This window comes from Ailuropoda melanoleuca, chromosome 15, assembly GCF_002007445.2.
Source record: "Ailuropoda melanoleuca isolate Jingjing chromosome 15, ASM200744v2, whole genome shotgun sequence".
Classification (NCBI taxonomy): domain Eukaryota; kingdom Metazoa; phylum Chordata; class Mammalia; order Carnivora; family Ursidae; genus Ailuropoda; species Ailuropoda melanoleuca.
Window position 1 is genome coordinate 87,332,992 of NC_048232.1, and position 20,814 is coordinate 87,353,805.

General features: G+C 54.3%; 1 protein-coding gene across 2 annotated transcripts in view; it reads left to right on the plus strand.

The window, feature by feature from the left end:
* Positions 1–20,814, plus strand: part of FBLN1 (fibulin 1) — an 81,269-nt gene that overhangs the window by 46,911 nt on the left and 13,544 nt on the right. Inside the window, exons 15-16 of one of the 2 annotated variants that reach the window (XM_034643580.1) lie at positions 11,764–11,906; positions 13,899–14,030. In XM_034643580.1, coding sequence (XP_034499471.1) covers positions 11,764–11,906; positions 13,899–14,030 — 275 coding nt within the window. Of the gene's footprint in view, positions 1–3,682; positions 4,136–11,763; positions 11,907–13,898; positions 14,031–20,814 lie in introns of those variants that run through there. The other variant, XM_034643581.1, reaches the window with a different exon arrangement.

The window sequence follows — 20,814 nt, forward strand, 5'->3', positions numbered from 1 at the left end:
AATTTACTATTTTTCTGGCTTCTTTTCCTCCTCCTCAAAAATCCTCTTAAAGAATTCATCACCTGACCTTCAAAAAGCAATTTGTAAAATTTAAAGGAGCTGTATTAGGAAAAACCCAGTAGCCAGCATTTTTGAGGTTAACATTTAGGATGTCTTGAGAGGGAAGATTTAAGGCGCTCTCTCTCTCTTCTCTCTCTGGGCCTCAGCCTTCTCTTTCTCTCCACACAGTCTCCTTCTGGGCAGTGTCACTGGCAGCCAAGGGGCGGTAACTGGAGCATGACCCAGCAGGCTGGGCCACAAACCACAGGGCTGGGCCTCGCGGATCATGCAGGCTGTTAAGATCCTGACCACACGATTCCCTCCGACCCACAGGAGGAATGTCAAAGTGTTCCAGAGCCTGGGATGGGACCGAAAACATCCTCTTAGTCCCCTCAGCGGGGCCGACCCCTGAGACTCGTGGTCTTGGAAGCCAGAGCAAGGCCGGGCAGCCTTGGTGGGCAGGGCTCTGGGCCTGAGGGTGTAATGTGTGTGGACAGAGGGGGTGGTGTCTGGCCTCAGCCTGTTCCTGGGGCTTCTCTCCAGCATGACAAGGTCATGGAAGTCAGGGAAGTGCCAGCAGGGAGGGCTGTAAGCATGAGACAGCCCCGGGGGGTGGCCAGAGTGGCCATGCCTCCCAGGAGAAGGGACTAGGTCTGGAAGACTTTCTTTCTTTGGTGTGTGGCCACTTTCAATAATTGCATTTTCACAGAAAAGAGGGTGTCGTGATCCAACTTGTTGAACCGGAAAATTGGGGCACGTTGTTCTGCTGTACCTGATGAGATGGAAACCAGGATGCGCGGTCGCAGGGACCGGGCCCTTCTCTGCGGGACAGCGGCCCCTCTCAGTCCAGACACACTAGGTCACAAAGACTTCCGTGTAGGTCCCAGTCTGGCAGGCTGTCTGCCAGATGCCGTAATTACGATCTCCGTGATGTTTCAGTAAGTGCAGGGGAAAGCAGGATAGGATCAGGGAAGCTGGAATGACCGAGAGAATGGGGACCATATTTATTTGTGTCCATTTACTAAGCACATAGTAGGTGTCAAGCCCGTCCTCGGCCGAAGAGCCACAGCACGGCCCTTGGGAAGTGAAAGCTCTATAAAGAGCCAGGCTCAGAAATGCCTAGTGTGAGAAAGAGCTTGGGGTGCTCTGGCTTTGCGGTGGGGGTTGTGGAGCCCATTGAAGAGGGGGTGTCCAGTTCTCCGGTGCGCGATGCCTGCAGGAACTATACCAAAGCATCGCGCACGCTTCACGTTCCCTCCCTCCACACACGCTGGGTTAATGCTTCCGTCTGACAAATCAAAACCCTGTCCTTGGACGGCGTGCAGGCCACACAGAAGTGGACAGCTTAAGTCTCATGGAGGAGACTCTAGTGCCACCTGCTGGCCGGACCCGCTAGGCCCGTCCTGAAGCCGCCGGTGTGGGGGTGTGTGTGTGTGTGCGCGCGCACGTGCGTGCACAGTAGGGCTTTCAAGTGAGGCCAACTTTGTTTCTGCCACTTACTACAGACTATGGAGTCATGGACGTGTCCTCACTGAGCTTTGATCCTCCCGTCAGTAGAACAGGAGAACACAGTGGGACAGAGAAGTGAGCTAATGGAAGGAGAAACCATGATGTACCCGGCACGATGCCAGGCACCATCCCTCGGTGTCTCCCAAATCCCCGGGAGACATTTGGCCTGGACCAATGGACATTTGGTCCATTTGGCCTGGACCTAGGTGTCTCTGGCCGTAGGCCGCCCCTCAGCAGCACCCCTCTTCTGCTTATCTTCTTTCCTATCTCTCCCCTCTGTGTCCGGGGCCCCTCCCATGTGTGCCTCCTCACCTACCATGGAGAGTCATCCCCCAGGGAGGACCGTGGAGCTCACTCCCAGGGCTGTCCTTTCTAAGTGCTCAGAATGGTAAATGGCCAAGTAAATGAAATGATTCCTACCAGTCCCGATAAAGAGCTGGAAATAGAATGTAAAAAGAGACCACACTCCCAACGAGCACCAAGTGTAAAATAAGTCCAAGTGACCCAACGCGAGGCATGGAAACTTAAGGAAATGAAAGGGAGACGTGATGGAAGACTAGGACAGCACATGTTTCTGGCTGGAGAATCCCAACACAGTCAAGATGGCAGAACTTCCTGGGACATGCTCTGCCAAGTCCCATAGGGCTCTGCACTTTGGCTCCACTTCCTAAGGTAGCTGCCGTCAGAGTGTGAAGGCCTAGCATTCAGGAGGCAGAAGATAGTTCATGTCCCCATCCTCTCACAGGAAGTTAGAACCTGTCCCTATCTCCATCACAGGAAATTAGGAGTTATCACCATCCTGTCACAGGAAGTTAGAACTATAACAGGAATTTAGAACCTCTTTCCAGCCTGTCACAGGAAGTTAGAACTATAACAGGAATTTAAAACCTCTTTCCAGCCTGTCACAGGAAGTTAGAAACTGTAACAGAAAGTCAGAACTTCTCCCCATCTTGTCACAGGAAGTTAGAACTATAACAGGAAGTCAGAACCTCTTCCCATCCTGTCACAGGAAGGTAGAACCTGTCACAGGAAGTGAGAACCGCTTTCCATCCTGTCACAGGAAATTAGAACTATAACAGGAAGTCAGAACTTCTCCCCATCCCGTCACAGGAGGGTAGAACCTGTCACAGGAAGTGGGGACTTCTTTCCATCCTGTCACAGGAAGTTAGGAGCTATAACAGGAAGTCAGAACTTCTCCCCATCCTGTCACAGGAAGATAGAACCTGTCACAGGAAGTGGGGACTTCTTTCCATCCTGTCACAGGAAGTTAGGAGCTATAACAGGAAGTCAGAACTTCTCCCCATCCTGTCACAGGAAGATAGAACCTGTCACAGGAAGTCAGAAGCTCTTTCCATCCTGTCACAGGAAGTTAGGAGCTATCACCTACCTGTCACAGCAAGTTAGAACCTGTCTCCTTCTGCATTCCAAGCCCTGGCTGCCCCTGTGGACACACAGGAAACTGGGTCTGGAGCACAAGGCTCAGTGAGAGGGTTGAGGAACAAACCTCACTGCCTGAGCACAAGTCTGTCTTCCTCACTCACTCTGTGACCTTGGGAAGGCCCCCGACTCTTTCAGGCTGTTTCCTCATCTGAAGAATGGCACTCAACCCACTGTCACAGTGCAGTTACAGTGATCACACTAGAGAAAGCTTGATGATGAATGGCCAAGCACTTGCTAGATGGCAGCAGCCATGACTGCTAGTGGCGGAGATGGTCACTTCCAGGGTCATCTCCGTGACCCACCAAGAGCCCCGTATGGCCCTGACCACTGTCTGGGTGAGGGGCCAGGCACCTGGACGACACTCAGGGAGCAGGGTGTGCCTGGTGAGTGTGGCCCGGGGTGGGGCTTTGCCAGTGAGAGGGGACACGCCTCGCTCCGGGCACAGCCCTAGACCCCAGCCACCCAGCGCCCCCTGAGGGTGTTGGAAGAGGCTAGTGGCTGAGTCAGCGGCCCGGAGGTCCACGGCACCTCCCGCAGGTGAGTGAGGGGGGCTCTTCCTGTCGGCTGAACTGGCCAGAGGGGTGGCGGGAGGCCCCGCACAGCGAGCCCCCGCTTTCCCTCGCGCTCTGTTGTTCTTCCGCTTGCTGAATTTGCTCTAATCCTCTTCTTGTCTCTCTGTCCACTTTTCTTGCAGCCGCTGCGAGCGCTTGCCTTGCCATGAGAATCAGGAGTGCCCCAAGCTGCCTCTGAGAATAACCTACTACCACCTCTCTTTCCCCACCAACATCCAAGTGCCCGCGGTGATTTTCCGCATGGGCCCCTCCAATGCCGTCCCGGGGGACAGCATGCAGCTGGCTATCACCGGCGGCAATGAGGAGGGCTTTTTCACCACCCAGAAGGTGAGCCACCACAGTGGGGTGGTGGCCCTCACCAAGCCCGTCCCTGAGCCCAGGGACTTGCTCCTGACCGTCAAGATGGACCTCTACCGCCACGGCACCGTCAGCTCCTTTGTGGCCAAGCTTTTCATCTTTGTGTCCGCAGAGCTCTGAGCACTTGCTTTGGGCCGCCGGGGGCTCCCTCTTGTTGCTTTCCTAACCCTCCCCTCCGGGTTTTTAATAAAGTTTTAGCAGGCGATCCCTACACAGCATGCCTCGCGTGCCTTGGTTTTATTTCGCATGGTGGGGATTCTGCGCAGTTTATCACCCTGGGGGGATCCAGGCACCTGCTACTGTCTGGAGCCCCCGTGCGGTGGCGGAGAAGTGTTGCTCATACAGTAGCGCGCATCTGGGGGGCCCTGTTGATGGAGGTCACTGCGTACCCCATCAGGGAGCCCAGGGGCCGGGAGAAGGAGGCTCGCGTGTATCATTTCAGATGAAGGATCTTTTCTCCATTCTGTGTTGAGCCCAAAGGATGAGGCGATCATTGAAAAGGGATTATTGAGTTCCTTCCTCTCTCATTTTACAAATGTGGAAACCAAGGCCCAGAGAAGGGAAGGGACTTGGCCAACGTTTCATGGCCCATTTGTGGCAGAGCCGGGGTGTGGGACCAGGTCTTCTGGTTCTGCTTGGTTTCCTTGCTGTATCGCATGGAGCTGAGCATTTAATGGAGTCAGAAAAACTCTAGATCCAGGCCTCTCATTCTGTTTGTCTTGATGAGAAGCCTGAACCTGTGCTGGAAAAAACCTGAACACATTGCATAATCTTGGATGCAGCTCTTGCCTAAATAAGGTTAGTTGCCTCCGATGGGGATCCTGCCCCCGTGCCGGGAGGTGGTGAAGGACAACACAGTAAATGTGCCGCTCATGGGAACCACTGAGTGTGCTTAAGGTCCTTTGTGTGCATTACCTCCCGGGGGTGCAAGGCAGGTGTCTCATCCCCATAAAGACTCAGAGAGGGTGAGTGATTTGCCCCAGATCACACAGCTGGTATTTGAACTCTGGCTTGCTGCCTCCACAACTCTGACTATTCCTTTCTATCACAGTACCTTCAACATGGGCCTTGACCCACCTGCCTCTCTTCATCTTTCCCATCATGACTCCAGCCAAACCACTGTCACAAGTCCCCAGAGTGCCTTTCAGACTCTGTATAATTTAGTCCTTGCATGCATCTCCAGCCTGACTTCAAATTGTTCTTCCCTTGATCACTTCCCTTGAGCCACATTGCTGAGTTCTTTGCTGCCTCAGGCCCTTTGCACATGCTTTGCACCCTCACCTTAAAAGTTGGTTAAAGCTCAGCTTAAGCATTCCTTTCTCAGTGAGGCCTTCCTCAACACCCTTGCATTGTCTCCTCTGTCAGCCTTTCTCATGACACTTCATTGTTATGCTCATCAGCTTGCAATTCCCATTTATCTGTATTTCACATCTGTCTTCACCACCCAGAAGGCTCCGTGATGGCAGAGGCCAGCTCCATCTCATTCAGTGATGTGTTCCTAGCTCCTGGTTAGGTGCCTGACACACAGTAGGTGCTCTGTCCATGTCTGTTGAGAGAATGGATGACTTTCTGCCAACATTGGCTTATGTCTCTAGCATTTTCTATGACTGCCGTTGCTGTTTCCAAGCAGAAACAAGAGGGGAAGGCAGAACACCACAGAGGAATCAAGTAAGCTCCTGGTTAGGTGCCTGACACACAGTAGGTGCTCTGTCCATGTCTGTTGAGAGAATGGATGACTTTCTGCCAACATTGGCTTATGTCTCTAGCATTTTCTATGACTGCCGTTGCTGTTTCCAAGCAGAAACAAGAGGGGAAGGCAGAACACCACAGAGGAATCAAGTAAAGGATATTGCAGGATCCTAAGATCCTTTCTACAGTGACATGTAAGTTGGTGGGGGAGGGTTCCTGGCCTTGCTGTCTGGTAGGGAAGGCAGACATACAGTAAACTCTATGCCTTGTACTTTTTGACAGAAGCGGTAGTTAAGTTGCCATGGAAGCATGCACTTCTAGCCAGTCATCTCAAGCCTCCAGTCTGTCTTCCATGCCTCCCTCTGATCATGTCTGGTCTGGACCAGCTCCCAGTCTCCTATCAACTAGTACATTCTCCAAGCTACAGCTAGANAAGTTGGTGGGGGAGGGTTCCTGGCCTTGCTGTCTGGTAGGGAAGGCAGACATACAGTAAACTCTATGCCTTGTACTTTTTGACAGAAGCGGTAGTTAAGTTGCCATGGAAGCATGCACTTCTAGCCAGTCATCTCAAGCCTCCAGTCTGTCTTCCATGCCTCCCTCTGATCATGTCTGGTCTGGACCAGCTCCCAGTCTCCTATCAACTAGTACATTCTCCAAGCTACAGCTAGAGGACCCCTCTGAGGGCAGGTCTGGTTATGTCCCTGTCTTGTTAGGACCTTTTGTGGTTCTCTTTTACGAGCAGATGAAGTCCAGCTCTCTTGAATGGCATTCAAGGCCCAGCCCGATCTAGCCTCTACCCACCTTTTCAGCTCCATCATAGCTCGTCCTCTTTGTTCCAGCTGGGCAGAGTTGCTTGCCCTTCCCTGAAGGTGCCTGCCTTTGGCTTTGGCACGTGCCTTGCCATCCTTTGGCAAATTGCTTTTCTCCTTGTAGTGTGAGCTCAAACGTCACCTCCTCTGTGAAGCCTTTCCTTAATCTGAGCTCGCATAGCCCTGGACATACTCCATCCAAACATTTTCCCTGTTATCTTGTAATTGTTACTTTTTATTATCCCTACTGCGCTGGGGCCTTTTTGAGGACGGATTATGTCTGTATTCTCTATAATTTCAGAGTGTCTGGCCTGTAGAAGGAGTTCAGTAAACATCTGAATTAACATGAGTATATGGATGGATGGATGGATGGATAGATGGTTGGATGGATGGATGGTAGATGGATGATGGATGGATGATGTATAGATAGATGGATGGAGGATGGATGGATGGATGGTATTTTCAAGGCTTAGTTCAAATATCACCTCTTCTGTGAAGTCAGCAAGTTACAGCAGGGATCTAGTTATTGTATTCAATTATTCCTTCATCATGCTCCAGATTATTCAGGTTGGAAGAAGCACTTTGCCTTCGTGTCCATAGGAGTATCAAGTGGGCGGAAACTCTCAGGGGCTGTAGAGGCCGTGCGGTGACCTTACAGGGTTTGCCAGAGTCCCCTGTACAACATTCCCACCAACTGACCATGCAGTTCTGCTTACACTCTCCTTTGTTTGTGGAACTCCCTACCTCTTAAGGTGGCGTATTCTGTTTTAGGACACGTCTGCTGTCGCTGTGTGCGTGCCTGAGTGCACCTGTGGGCTATATCTACATTACCTGAAGGCTCATCTCTGCCCTGCCGTTCCTTGAGGCTACGTAGTGATAGTCCTATATCCTGCTGCTGAGATCGTGCAGTGCAGAAAACAAAACAAAACAAAATAAACAAGAATTTGAATGTCCTTGACATTTACTAATTCTATGACTTATCCAAGTCCTAGACAAGTCATTTGCCTGGCAGAGCCTCACGGCCCCGCATGGATGATTTTGAAGATTACGTGCAATTGTGGATGAGGCACTACCTGGTACATACAGCAGGCGGTCAGTAAGTGTGGGTTTCTTCATTCGTTGGAAGGAACATGAGCGTTCCTTTGGATCTTGAGTTAAATGGGGAATGAAGATTCAGAAAGTTTGGGTGTGTCCAAGGTCACTGCCGTCACCTCTGACTAACTCCTAGGCCTCTGCTCTTCTGACTTGATCACTGTACTAACCCCAGCTCCCAAGGGCAAATGATAATAATCACCGCACGATCACTAACACGTGTACTGTTGACTGAGGCCCAGGCACTGCTCCAAGCATTGAACTCAATTAACCCTCCCAACAGCCTTGTGACGAAAATACTGTTCTGATCCCCATTGCACGTGGAAGACATGGAGGCATAGAGCAGATAAAGCCCAAAGTCCCACAGCTGGTATCAAGTGGGGCTGGGATTCAAACCCAGGCAGCCTGGCTCTGGAGTCTTCTCTGAAAGCCTGCCTCCCACTGCCTCTGGACTGCTGTGAAGAGGGCAGGACTGCTGGGATTAGTAAATGCTGGTCAGATTGCTATTCTAGCTTCATTTCCGAAATCATGGGTATGAGCCCTGTTCCATAATTCCCAGGTATAGAACAGGATGGGTTATTAGCTAAAGAAGGAGGCAGTGTGGCATAGAGGGAAGCGCTCTGAAGATTAAATGAGATAATGTGTGCAAACTCTCTAGCACAGAGAATCGGGGAAGAGGCAGCATGGTGTTTGAAGCTCTCTGGATCCCAACCCAAAGCACACAGATGGCTGGACAAAAAATTTTAAAATCCACAGAAAACATGCCCAACTAAACAAGGTGACATGATATCCCTACAAACCCCAAGATAAAGTTTGTGTCCACCTGCATGGGGTTGGTACCTGTGCAGAAGAAAGCAGTGGAAGAGTCCAAAATAGTCAACAGGTATTCCCTAGAAAATATTTTGGAGCAGCAGCTGAGATCGGGAGACATTTTACTCATTCCATTCCAGTGTGTGCAAGGAGCTCATGGAAGCATTGAGGGAATGGAGCCATCAGGCCCCTAGGAACTCTTGGAACTGAGCCAGCAGGGCTTGCCTTAAGGTCAGAATCTCGCACTATGGAGAAGCTCCTGGAAGTGACATGCCGAGTGGAGTAGGAAACAGACACTAGACTGTGGATAAGGAAAGCCCAGGTAAATACAGAGAAATATCAGAAAGCAAGCTGCCCCAAATGACAGATAAGGGAGCTCTGTGAAGTCAGAAAAACTGCTGCAAATATGCAATTTTTCTAAAATTTCAGGAAAACTAATTTCACTTGAAAATGATCAGCCAAAAAGTATCAACATGGAATCTCGTACAAAGTTATTGTAAGAGAAAGGATAATAAGGAACAGAATGGCATCCCTCTGCATAGTGAAAACACACCAGAAAGATATGCTCAGAATCCAGATCAAAACTGTAACCTATATCAAAACCATGTAAAAGCATTAAGAAAATGATCAAAAATTGAAGAAAACTGTAAGCCGGAATTAGGAAATAACTGAGAAATGAAGGGACAGAACCCAGGAAATAATTTAAAATTAAAGCAAAAAGCAACTGCAGAAATAAATATTTGAGAGGAACAGTGACTGAGAAGACAGATTTTATAAATCCAAAAAGAAATAGAAGAATGAAAAGCTTGATGAGAAAGTGGCAGACATCAAAGACATGCAAAGAAGACCCAACATACAGATAATAGAAATCTCTGAGGAACAAACCCACAACAAAGGAAAGAAATAAGTAATAAAAATGGTAACTTTTTCCATTCCAAAGTTTCCAGGAATTAAAAAAAAAAAAAAGATTTGGAAATCCACATTAAGAGAACACACAGCATGCCTGAACATATCTACTCAGAGCAGCAGCTACCAAGACACAGTCTCATAAAATTATCAGACTTTGAAGGAAAGAGAAGAAAAACATCTAGTGAACATCTAGGCAAAACCAGCAATGATTTTTAAGGGGAAAAAATATATTGTCATCAGACTTTTTCACAGCAACACTTATGCTGGAAGAAGGTAAAGACTTAGGATCCTCAAGAAAACGTAGGCGAAGGATTATACACCCAACAAAACAGACTTGTGGGTACAAAGGACAGAGTATTACCAACACGCGAAAGTATCAGCATGCAAGCATTAGGCATAGTTACTCATTCAGTTACAACTGAGTGTATAAGGAAAATGTATACTATCAATTGCTCTATGTTCAAACAATGCAGATATAGCACATCTATGAAAACCTGCAGGTAGAATAGGGAGGCCATATCCAAATCAACATTATTTTAAGTAATCATGTCAGTTATGATAATTTTAGTATTGTTCTTCTGAGACTGCTGTGTCAGAATATGGGATAGCTACATCAATAATGATGCGATATTTTATCATCTCCTGGGTTCCTAAGAACCAGGGCTCTGAAATGGAAGAAAAGAGATTCCTTTGTAATATAGAAGAGATTAAAAGCCTGTGCCATTCTTGTTTTGAATCAATAATATCAGGAACGCATGATATAGTTTATCTTTAAAAATGTCCACTGAAGAGGCCTAGAAGCAATGGCCAACCCAATACTAACCACCACACCAGGTATCTAGGGTGTGGTTGTGAAATACCATTTTCCACTAAAAAACTAAAACAAACCAACCAACCAACCAACCCCAAGACTTCTTGGAGAAGTAGCTGGGGCAGAAAAAGTACAGAACGAGGTTGGACGACCCTGTCGTACCACAGAGTAAGAGAGCTACTGAAGATTCCTGGGACCACTCTGATCCCTCTGACCAAAGATGGGAAAGCTCGAGTTCCAACAAAGGGTAATAACTGCAATGGATTGAAATGCATCAAATAGTTTAAACCCATGAGTTCATACTGATATTTTAAAAAATCAACCGGTAACCTCTGGATAATGATGGAGAGAGAGCAAGTTCATGATCCTGAAAACTTGTAAAAACAAAGCAAGAAGCAGGCATTGATCTTTCTGTTTTTTCTATGAATGATACCACCTGGTAACCAGATAGCATATGAGGGGAAGTGCTCTTTACGGAAGTATTCCTACTAACATACTGAAAAGAACTGATAGAATTGGACTACCAGCATTTTGCAGTCCCCGAGGAAGCAGTGGATCTAGGCCCTGAGCACCAACGGCTTCTGACGTCACAGAGAGAGAGACAACCAGGCACCAAGTGCCCCCCGATGGAAGAGATGCCACCAACTGTCATCTTGCCAAAGGGCCTGAGCCTGCATCTGCTCAGGTCTGGATCCAGCAGCCATGTGCCAGACACACAGAGGACAGAGGAACACGCTGCATTGCACCACGAGGATGCAGTCGGCAAGTGCACAGGTAGGAAGCTCTGTGGCTCAGAGGCTTCCGGTTCCTTAACAGATCAACTGTCTGGGAAATGAAGGGATAGAGAGGAAACCTGAAGATTAAAAGGGATTGAGAGACATCACAGTTTTCTCATGGACAAATCTAAATGTCATGTCTCAAGGTGTGCACCTGTGCGGTACAAACGATAAAGAAACCCAGGTAGGCGACACTGGGACAGTCAGGACAGGGGTCCTGGTGGGGGCAGGGGGCGCACGCAGGCAGATGCTGCTGAGATTTGTGTGGAAACATGAAGGGGCCTCGGGTGGTGGATGGAGGAACTCTGTCTTGACCTGAGTGGTGATTATAATATTCATTAAACTACATCTTTGTTCCGGGTGGATTTTGCATCTGTGTTTTATTTTACAATAAAGAGGATTTAAAATATGCCTAGCAAGCTCCCCCCCTCTTCTCTCCCCTCCCGGTCTGTCCCATGACACTGTGGGTTTGACCTCTTTGTGCTGGGCACTGAGCTGGGCACTACCTATGCGCTCCCTCACTTCCTGCCCCGCGACCCATCTGACCCAGGGCTCTGGGGAGGCAGGACCACATCTTCCACGTTTGTTTCGGCGTCCCTGGTGCCTAGCACCCAGCAGGCCTTCAAAACACGCTTGTCGAGTGGGTGAATCTGTCTGCAGTTGTGGAAACTAAAGTTCAGTCCGTACAGTTTGGCAAATGGCAAAGCTTCGCTTATCCACAGCCAGGGCAGGTGGAAACCGGAGTGTGGTCCGGGTCCAGTTTGCAGGAAGGGCCACGCGGCATCCCTGCCCAGCAGCTGGGCTGCGGAGGCCACCGTGCTTCCCTGGTGGAGCCGTCTCTGGGACAGGGCCCCCGTCTGGCCACCTGCGGCTCCTCCTGGAACCTGGGTCTCTGTGCCAGTGGCAGTTCCGACTTTCCCATCTGCCTCTTGTGCTGTGGTTCCCCTCAGGCTCCGCCAGGAGAAGACAGACACCGTCCGCTGCATCAAGTCCTGCCGCCCCAACGACGTCACCTGCGTGTTGGACCCAGTGCACACCATCTCACACACTGTCGTGTCACTGCCCACCTTCCGAGAGTTCACCCGCCCTGAAGGTGAGTGGCGACTCCCACGGCTAAGGTTGCTGTGGGGGCCCCAAGGCAGGTCGAACCTGCTAGAGAAGCATCCCTGCACGGCGGCCTCCTCTGGGTCTTCCCAGGGCTCGAGCCGAGAGCTTGGCCCCAAGGAGCTACTCCCCGGTAAGATGAGGAGCTCCTCTGCGTGTCCTCCGTGTCCCCAGAGCCCACAGCACCGTGCCGGCCCGATCCTGGCTCTCAGCCCAGGGGGACGCTTCTTCTGGGTCACAGCCGTTCAGCAAACAGCTGTTGAGCGTTGGCTCTGTGCCAAGAACTGGGGCATCAGGGAGGGCTTCTGGGAGGAAGTGACTTTCACACTGGGGCCCAAGTGGTCAGTGGGAGGTAAGTAGTGAAAGTGGGGAGCAGGGAGAGAGGAGGGTGCCAAGTGGAGCAGAACTTATCTGGAAAGGTCTGGAGGTAACTTTGAGGGGCTGTGGGTATTTGAGGAATGAAGCCACGTTTTTCTGCCTGGAGAGGGAGAGGCTTGGCAAGAGATAGGCTGGAAAGGCTAAGCCTTAACTTGGGATTGGGGCTTCCACTCCAAGGCTTTTGGGAGCCGTCACAGGGCTGTGTCTGATGCTATTCTCGTATGGAAATGTCACCCTGGAGACTGAGGGGCTAGACCGGATCCAGGAAGCCCAGGAGTAAAACAGGTCCCAGCCCCACCCTGCAGGCAGTTCCTGGCCTGCTGTGTAGACCTGCCATCACAGCACCCTTTCTGCTGGGGTGGGACCTGGGGCGTGGCACCCTCCTGGCACCTGTGCACCTTGCTTCTGGGTGTGCAGCCCCCGTGCTGAGGCTGCGGTGGTCTCCAGCCGCCCCTTCCTCTGGGGGGTCTTCATCCCTGGCCTTGGGAGGAGCTCACCATGATGGATTCACACAGCAAACATTGACAGAGGCTCCCAGGTGCCAGGCTCAGGGCGCAATGATAAGGAAGAGCCCCTGACCCTCCGAGGGAAGATGTACAATTGAGCCAGCGTGACTAAACCCCACATTTACACACCAGGATAGCATCCCACGGGGCGACGCACGAGTCCGTGCCAGACCACAGCAGCCGGTTGTTGGGGGAGGGGTGGTGAGGGCAGGAGAGGCTCCCCAAGGACATGGTGGCCCTCTGCTCCCCTCCCCACGGACTCGTTCTTCTAGAAAAGGGGAGGCACAGAATCTCGGCAGGGTGGCACGGGCTTGGATCGGAGAAAATCACTGACTGGTGTTTGCCTTGTGCAAAATGACAGGTTCCACCAAACCACATACAAATCCTTCCCAAACCCCTAACGGCCGGTTTTGCGGCCTCTCAGGCAGTGCTGGTCTGGGAGTTGATGCTACAGGGAGTTGAGCGTGGCTGGAGATGCCTATTAACATCTGGGGCCCAGGAAATCCTGACCTTGACTTTCAGCACTGAAAGGACCCTCAGTGGGCACGGGCGGTCTGCTCCTTCACTCTACAGACGAGGAAACGCAGGCCCAGAGAGAAGACGCCTCCAGATCACCCAGAGCCAGGGTAGAATCAGGGCCCTGTGGCCCCAGCCCAGGGCAGTTGGCCCCACTTGACACGGGGCGGCCAAGGAAATGGACACAGCCACCACACTGCCCAGTCCACCCTGAGAAGTGGATTTTCTGGCCCAGGTCACCATGGGGAGGAGACCAGCCTGCTCTCTTGCCCTTGCTGACCTCTCTCCCTTTGTCCCTACATCCACCACCCTTCCCCTTCTTCCCAGCTTCCTGAAGATTTACGACAAATCACTATTTTCTCCTCTGCACTACGGTGGCTGCCGTTAGCTGCAGGACCTCGGGGGGGGGGGTCCAAATCTTCTCCAGGCCTCCGTTTCCCCAATGATCAAAAGGGGGGTAGGCAATGACCTGTGAGACCTCGGGACCCCTCTGCCTTCTCCGTGCGGGGCTCCCGGGCCCTGGCTTCTCGGGACCCGAGGGTGCATCTCCGGGGGCTCCATGCTGTGCTTCTCTCCCGCAGAGATCATCTTTCTCCGGGCCGTCATGCCAGTGTATCCTGCCAACCACGCCGACATCATCTTCGACATCACCGAAGGGAACCTGCGGGACTCCTTTGATATCATCAAGCGCTACATGGATGGCATGACTGTGGGTGAGTGGCCAGAAACGTTCAGGTCCGTCCAGCCGCCTCGTCCTCCCAGCCGGTGGCCTCGCGGAGGCCCGTTGTGCCAGGCTGCTGGGAAAACCTCTCTGGACCAGCCCAGGTCCCATCTGAATCCCCCTTCTAAGTCCCTTCTGTCCTTCAGGGCCAGCTGGCATGGCCTCCGCTGCCCCCCAAGACAATCACAGGCAAGGAGTGCGAGCTGGTCCTGGCTGTGTGCCAGGTCTCTGGGGGCAACCTCTGTGGGCCTCCGTCTCCTGCCGTGAATGGGTGGATTAACTAGTTCTCTGTCTCACAACCAAGAACGGATGATATCACGCAGGTGACTGCGTGTCTCAGGGCTCAGACGGTCCCCAGGTCAGTGGGACCTGATAACCTGATACAAGTTGTATTCTTGTGGCGCGACAGAAAGAATAGCAAAGGGGGGTCCAAGCCTGCACTCTGGCCTTGGCCCCAGACCGCTTGCCTTGCCATGTGTCCAGTCCGTGTCCCCCACCACAGTGGGTCAGGTGCACAGCCCTTGAGCGGGGAGCCTGCTGGCGCCCTCCCCCGAGGTGCAGTGCTGTGGGAGCACCGAGGAGGGCTGGCACAGAGAGGGAGGGGAAGGGCACCAGCCGAGGCCCAGGAGGGGAAGCAGTGTGTCTGGGTCTCCGGCGTCTAAACCTCTCCTGAACTGTCGAGTTTTAGAGATCTCAAGGTCGTGGAGAATGGAAACCATCAGCGCTACCATTTTGGGCTTAGACTCTAAGCAGCCTGAGCAGCCGAGGGCCAGACCCTGTCCTCGCGTGGGCCTCAGTTTCTCCATTGCAAATGGGGGACAGTGGGCTTCGTGCTTGTCCTAGGCCCCAGATTCCCAGAGGGGTCGACCAGAAGGAGCGTCCAAGCAGGTGGCCCTGCAGCGCAGCAGTTTGATACACGGTCTCTAGGTGGCGCTGTTGGATCTCAGAATCCTGGTTCCTGCTCCCCGACGCCGCCAACCGTTGTTAAACTGGCAGCTGGAGACGGGATCGTTATTCCCCCGTTGCCAAAGAGCCATTTATAGCGACTTTACAAGCTCTTAAATGGGTTTGCATGTTGTAAACATGACTGAGTCATTTAGGGGCTCCCCACCCCCAGCCGCCTCCCCCGCTAGTTGGCAGCAGGAATAATTAGTTAATTACAATTAATGGTACATTAGTCCTCGCTGGGATTCCAAGGGGAGGGCATGCAGTTTGGCTGTCAGCGGTCATAAAACTTGCTGCTTGCCCTTGAGTCACTGCCCACCCTGGGCCTCAGTTTCCCCCATGTTAGATGAAGTGGCCCTGCAGGGACCCTCGGGGCCCGGGGATGAGGGCAGACAGGAGGAGGGAGAGACGTGCTTTGTCCCGCTTGGGTGGGGTGGTGGTGGTGAGCTCCCGGCAACACTGGCGGCCAGGAGCCCACCTATTGCCAGCCCTGTGCTGGATGCTAGGCCGGCACGCGTGACTGCAACACGGCCTCGCGGGGAAGTCATAGCTTCGGAGCCATAGAGCTGGACTCAGAGCCGTCTGCTTCTCTCACTCACTCTTTCCCTTCTGCTCCTTTCCCGAGCCCCCATCTGTACCAGGCCCTGGGCTGGACACTGCGGGGACACAGGTGAATAAACACCACGCAGACCCTGCCCTGGGGGGCTTTGCATTCCAGCGAGGGAGGGAGATGGCCCCACAAACAGATCATCCAAAATCTGACACTGAAGAGACTGACAAGCCTCTGTGGCCCCATGAGGGCTCTCTTGGGGGTGGCCCCTTGCAGCATTTGTGCCTTGCGTTCCCAGCTAAACCCCTCCTGGGTGACCCGAGCCCGGGGGTTGGGCAGCGGCTGGGCCCAGATCCAGTGCCCACCAGCGCATTTTTCTAGCCGCATCTATACTCCAGACAGAATCAACCTGGGAGCCTCTGTTTCTCGGCTTCCCATCCACTGGGGCAGAAAATCTTGGCGTGTTGGAGCCTGGAGGCTCCTGGAGACCATCTCTTTCCAACTCCTTTGTGGAGGGGGAAACCGAGGCCCAGAGAGGCGAGAGGGTGTGCCAGGCTTCTCACGGTGCCTCGGGGCAGAGTGGGGAACAGAACGGAGCTCCTGGGAATGGAATGTGGATAAGGCCACAAAGACAGAGCGGCTGTCCCTCACCGCGCTTGGTCGCGTGTGCCCTGGTCTTTGGAATCCGGGCTGGGGCTGCGTGGAGGACGGACCAGGCTGGCCCCGGGGAATTCGTCCTGCTTCCGGTGGGCCTGGCCTCCTCCACTCCTTGGTCTGATTGCAGGCCATCCACCTGCCCGGGGGCCTCGAGTCTGGCACGGGGTCCCAGGGTCCTCGTGCCAACGTCATCTCCCAGGTAGAGGACTGAGGCCAGGGGAGTCCAGATGGCAAGGTCCCTCTGGGGTGGGACCGGGGCTGTGTTTTGGGTTGGAGTCTCGTCTCTATGACCACCGGTCGCTGCCTTATTTCTCTGTTTGGGTCTCTTCCCTGGACTTCCTTAACTCCACCTCTTGCCCTCTCCTCCTCTGTCCCCAATAACTCCTGTGCACCCCGGAGCTTCTGGGCCCGTGGAGGTAGCCGTGCTGGTGCACGCTGGTGCTGGACGCAGGCACAGCCCTGCAGCTCCGGGCCTGTCCACCTGCCATGGATGGTTTGCTGCTGGACCTGAGCCCAGGCATGAGCAGCCCGCAAGCCGCAGCCAAGCCTGTTTACCCCGCACCCCCTCCGCTCTCACAAATACCTTCAGGGACGGGTGTGATTGCCTCCCTCGGGCGAAGGAGGGAGCGGAGTTAAATAACCACCTGGGACCGGGCATCTAGAACCCCGTGGGGCCCGGGTGTTTGCAAACTTGTTTTTAGGGGTGCAGTTCTCATTTCAAGCAATGGCTTAGAAACCCTTATGTCAGTGGGAAGGAAGAAAGTGTTTTCTGGGGCCACTCACACCTCCTATCTGTGGTGCCCAGCGGGATGTGGGGGGGGGCTCCTGGGCCCAATGAGAACTAATGCGCAGCCCCCACGCTGCCTGTAGCACCTGGGAAGGGACACCCACCCACTCACAGGTGTCGGCTGAACACCTGCCCGCTTTAGGCCATGCCCTGTTCGGACACAGGACACTGGGGTCAGGAAGGCTTCCTGGAGGAGGTGAGGTCTGAGCTAAGTCTCGACACATGTGAAGGAGTGACTGACACTTAGTGAGTGCCAGGAGCAGGTGTTTCCACCCCGCCACAACCCTGTGACACGGTGGGACTATCCCCGTTCCCAGGTGAGGCAGCAAAGGCCAGAGAGAGCAGGAGGCGTGTCCTCGGCCACTCGGTGTTTGGGACAAAGCGGGCCTGGAGCCCAGTGCTCCCCCAAACACCTGAGACTGGACCCCACTGACAGCTGGGGCTGACTTGGGCAGTGACTGAGGGTTTGGGTCCCAGAGGAATACCACGCCTACAAGCTGCCAGGACCCTGAGGCCACGGAGCTCATTCTTCCCCCCAGTAACAGAAGACGAAAATGCCCCGAGTCCACTCAGAACCTGAAAGGGCCAGGCTTTCCCCTAATGCATCCTTTAAAAGCCCATTCTTAGCGGGATAAAGGCGCTCTGCAGCAGGGCTGAGCCTGCCCTCTGCCGAAAGCCCCAGCAGCCAACCTGTTGCATTCCTCCTTAACCAGCTGTCAGTGAAAAATGAAGAAAGCATTTTTAGCCAGTGCAAAAATGGCCTCTTAATGCCTGAGGTATTCTCGGGCCACGACAAAGCCTTCCTCGCCCAGCCCCGGATTCGGGCTTCGCTCTGCGGGCTACTGGCTGCGGTCAGGGGCTGCGCCGAGAAGGGGGTCCTTCGGGTACTAGCTTGGGATGGGGGGACTCATGGGGGCGCCCTAGACGAGGCGGGCGCGGGCCAGGTCCTGTCAGCCCCCCACCGCCCCCTCCCCAGGCGCTGGGCCGCCCCCTCCCCAGGCCGCTGGGCCCCGGCTGGCCTCAGAGCCTCAGCCCTCCCGGCCACCCTCCCTCCTCACTGCTCCTTTCAGCTCTCTCCAAGGACAGGAGAATAAAACCTGTCTATCCTGAGGGTCAGCCTTGCCCACATTTCTGTGAAAACCTCTCCAAAGCCAAGCAGAGCTGGACAGCGTGGGGCTTGAGTGGCTTGTTAGACCCACCTTCCGATTCCGCGTGGGCCCCCCTGGTGCTTGGCCAGTGGGCACGCGGATGGGGGTTTAGTGGCTTTTTGCAAGTCAGCCCCTCCTGTCACACACCCATTTCGTGAGCTAGAGGGTGTGAGGGGAGCGTCGTGACAGCACGTCAGCCACGTGGAGCGTGAGCTCTGTGCGGCCGGGACCCCGGTTCCCCATCCGGCGTGGACATACAGTAAGCATCAAGTATGTACCCAAGGCCACGCTGGAGGGACAGCAGCGCCCCAGCTCACACAGGCTCCGTGGGTCACAGCCTCCCGAGGCACTGACTCCCCCCTCCCGCACCCCCAGCAAGAAAGGGCCACCAGACTGGGACAGCGCGGTGAATCCGCAAGGGTCCTCTTTGGTCACTCAGCTCACGTTTCCTGTTTTTAATGGCATCCGTCACGCCTGGCCCCGGGTGCGTGAGGTGAGGTTCATAAAATTTGCCTGTGTTCACGGACTTCCCTTAGAAATAATACCAATAATTAAGATAAGAACAGCCCTGAAACTACTAGTCAGTGAGCTCTCCCGGCCCCAAAATGAGCTGAAACAAAGGTGGACTTGCTAATTGGTCTGCCCCGGTGGAGTGGGGAGGTTTGTTTTTCGTCTTTGCATAATTACTGGGAAGCCTCTAATTTTACTCCGAGGAGCAGGAACACAAAAGAACAGATCAGTGTCAGCATTACCGGGGGTGTTAGCCTGGGGCCTCTGAGATCTGCACCGGTCTCTCCTCCTGAACTGCGATGTGACCCTCCCCGCATTCCGGCTCCAGAGATCCTGGACATAAACTACCGCGTACAGATTTCACGGGGGTACGAACCCCAGCTCCCGGGCAGGCTGCTCCCCTGAGCTGCCCCCCTGGCCCTTCGAGCAGCCGCTCCCCTCCCGTTCTGATGAAACCGTGGCGGTCTGCGAGGATCCCGTGCGGGCTGCACGAACGTGGCTCCCTGGTGCCTGTGGGCGGTTGGCAGTGGGCGTGGGGGGCACCAGGACGGATCGGGTAACTGGCCCCCACGGCTTCCTGCGCGTCTACTGTGTGCTGGGTGAGGGGAGAGCGGTCTCTGCTTCTTGGGAGGCTCACGGTCCCCCGAACGGGACACGGGAGCACACAGGCGCTGTGGGTGCAGAGCCTGGTCGCGCTGCCTGGGCAAATTGTCATGTGCTGTGGGAAGAGGTGGCATGGGTGGCTCGGCCCTGGCCATGTTCCCTCGTCTGCATGCTGGCGTTTTGAACATCTTGATCATATCAACTTGAAGGGGGGCGGGGGCTGTCTTAACTCCTCCAGTGTGGCCTTGAAGCTTCGAAACAACCACTCCTACACGCGTCTCCACCCACGTCTTGCTCAGCTGCCCGCCTTCAATGTCGGCTCAGGGCAGCCACTCTCAACGGCACCCTCCGAAAGTTCTGGGGTTTGGAATGATGTCACGCTCTTTATGGCCCCGGCGACCTGCCACCACGGGTGCCAAATACACACTGGGCTTTTCTCTCCAGTGACTGCACACGCGCACCAGCTCTCCCTCTGCCTACCCCCTGCTTCCCGCTGACTGTGTATACCTGGAGGCCTGGCCAGCACTGTCGCCCCGTCACCTAACCTGCCCTGGAGACCAAGAAACAGGCGCAGGCATCCTGTGGCCCCAGCATGGCTCCAGGAGGCCGAGTGGTTGAGAGGCACGCATCCCGCACACTCTGGTTGCTCCCAGCCCAGAGAGGGAGGCAGGTGCCCAACCGGACCCTTCCGGGACCGAGTGGAATGTGCTGGACAGGCAGAGGAAAGGCAGCCCAGCTGGCTTCCCAGAGCAGTCAAGGGAGGCTTCTTGGAAGAGGTAACACAAGTGTTGGGTCTTGACAGCCGAGTAGGAGCGAGCCAGGCAAAGAGGGAGTCCTGGCCCAGGGGCGGCACAGTGAGAGGCAGCGGGTGGGAAGGCACCCACACAGTTTGGTGCTACCGGAGCATGGAGGATGCACAGCGGGGGTCACAGGGCCGGGCCTCTGTGGACTTCTGTGGCCCACAGGGAGCCACTGGAGGTCCGTGATTCTCCTTGGGAGGCGAGCACTGCCCGTGGTGCTTCTAGATCGCTCCGCAGCCTCCCGCAGCCCGAGGTGGTGGTGGTCCCCACTTCACAGATGAGAAGACGGAGGCCAGGGGAACTAAGCTGTTTGCCAGGGCCTCTCAGCTGGGGAGCATTTGAGGATGGAAGCTGGACCTGAGCCCCCTGTCTCCAGAGCCTCCCCCCACCATGGCCCTCCTGGTGCAGCCCTGTTCTGCTCTGGTCTACACCAGCTGACGTCCATACCACCGGCTTCTGTCGGGTGCAGTCAGAGGGGATAGAAGCATCTCCCCTCGAGCAGCCGCAGTGCTCCCGGCCATGGGGTCTTGGGCCTCGGGCCAGCCCTCTGTGCGTAAAAGCCCCTCCAAGCCCACATGGTCAAACGGTGAGGCTTAAACGCCACCACGCTGAGGGAGGGACCGCGGTCCTGGAACAGCCTTCTCTCACTCTTCCCCGGCCAGTGCTGACTCATTCTAGTTTGCACAGGCGGCCGCAGCGGGNTGCCTCTTCCCCATCTGCCCGCAGGGGTCTGGTGGGGGGGGTTCAGGGCTGCAGTGGGGGGCTGCTCAGTGTGG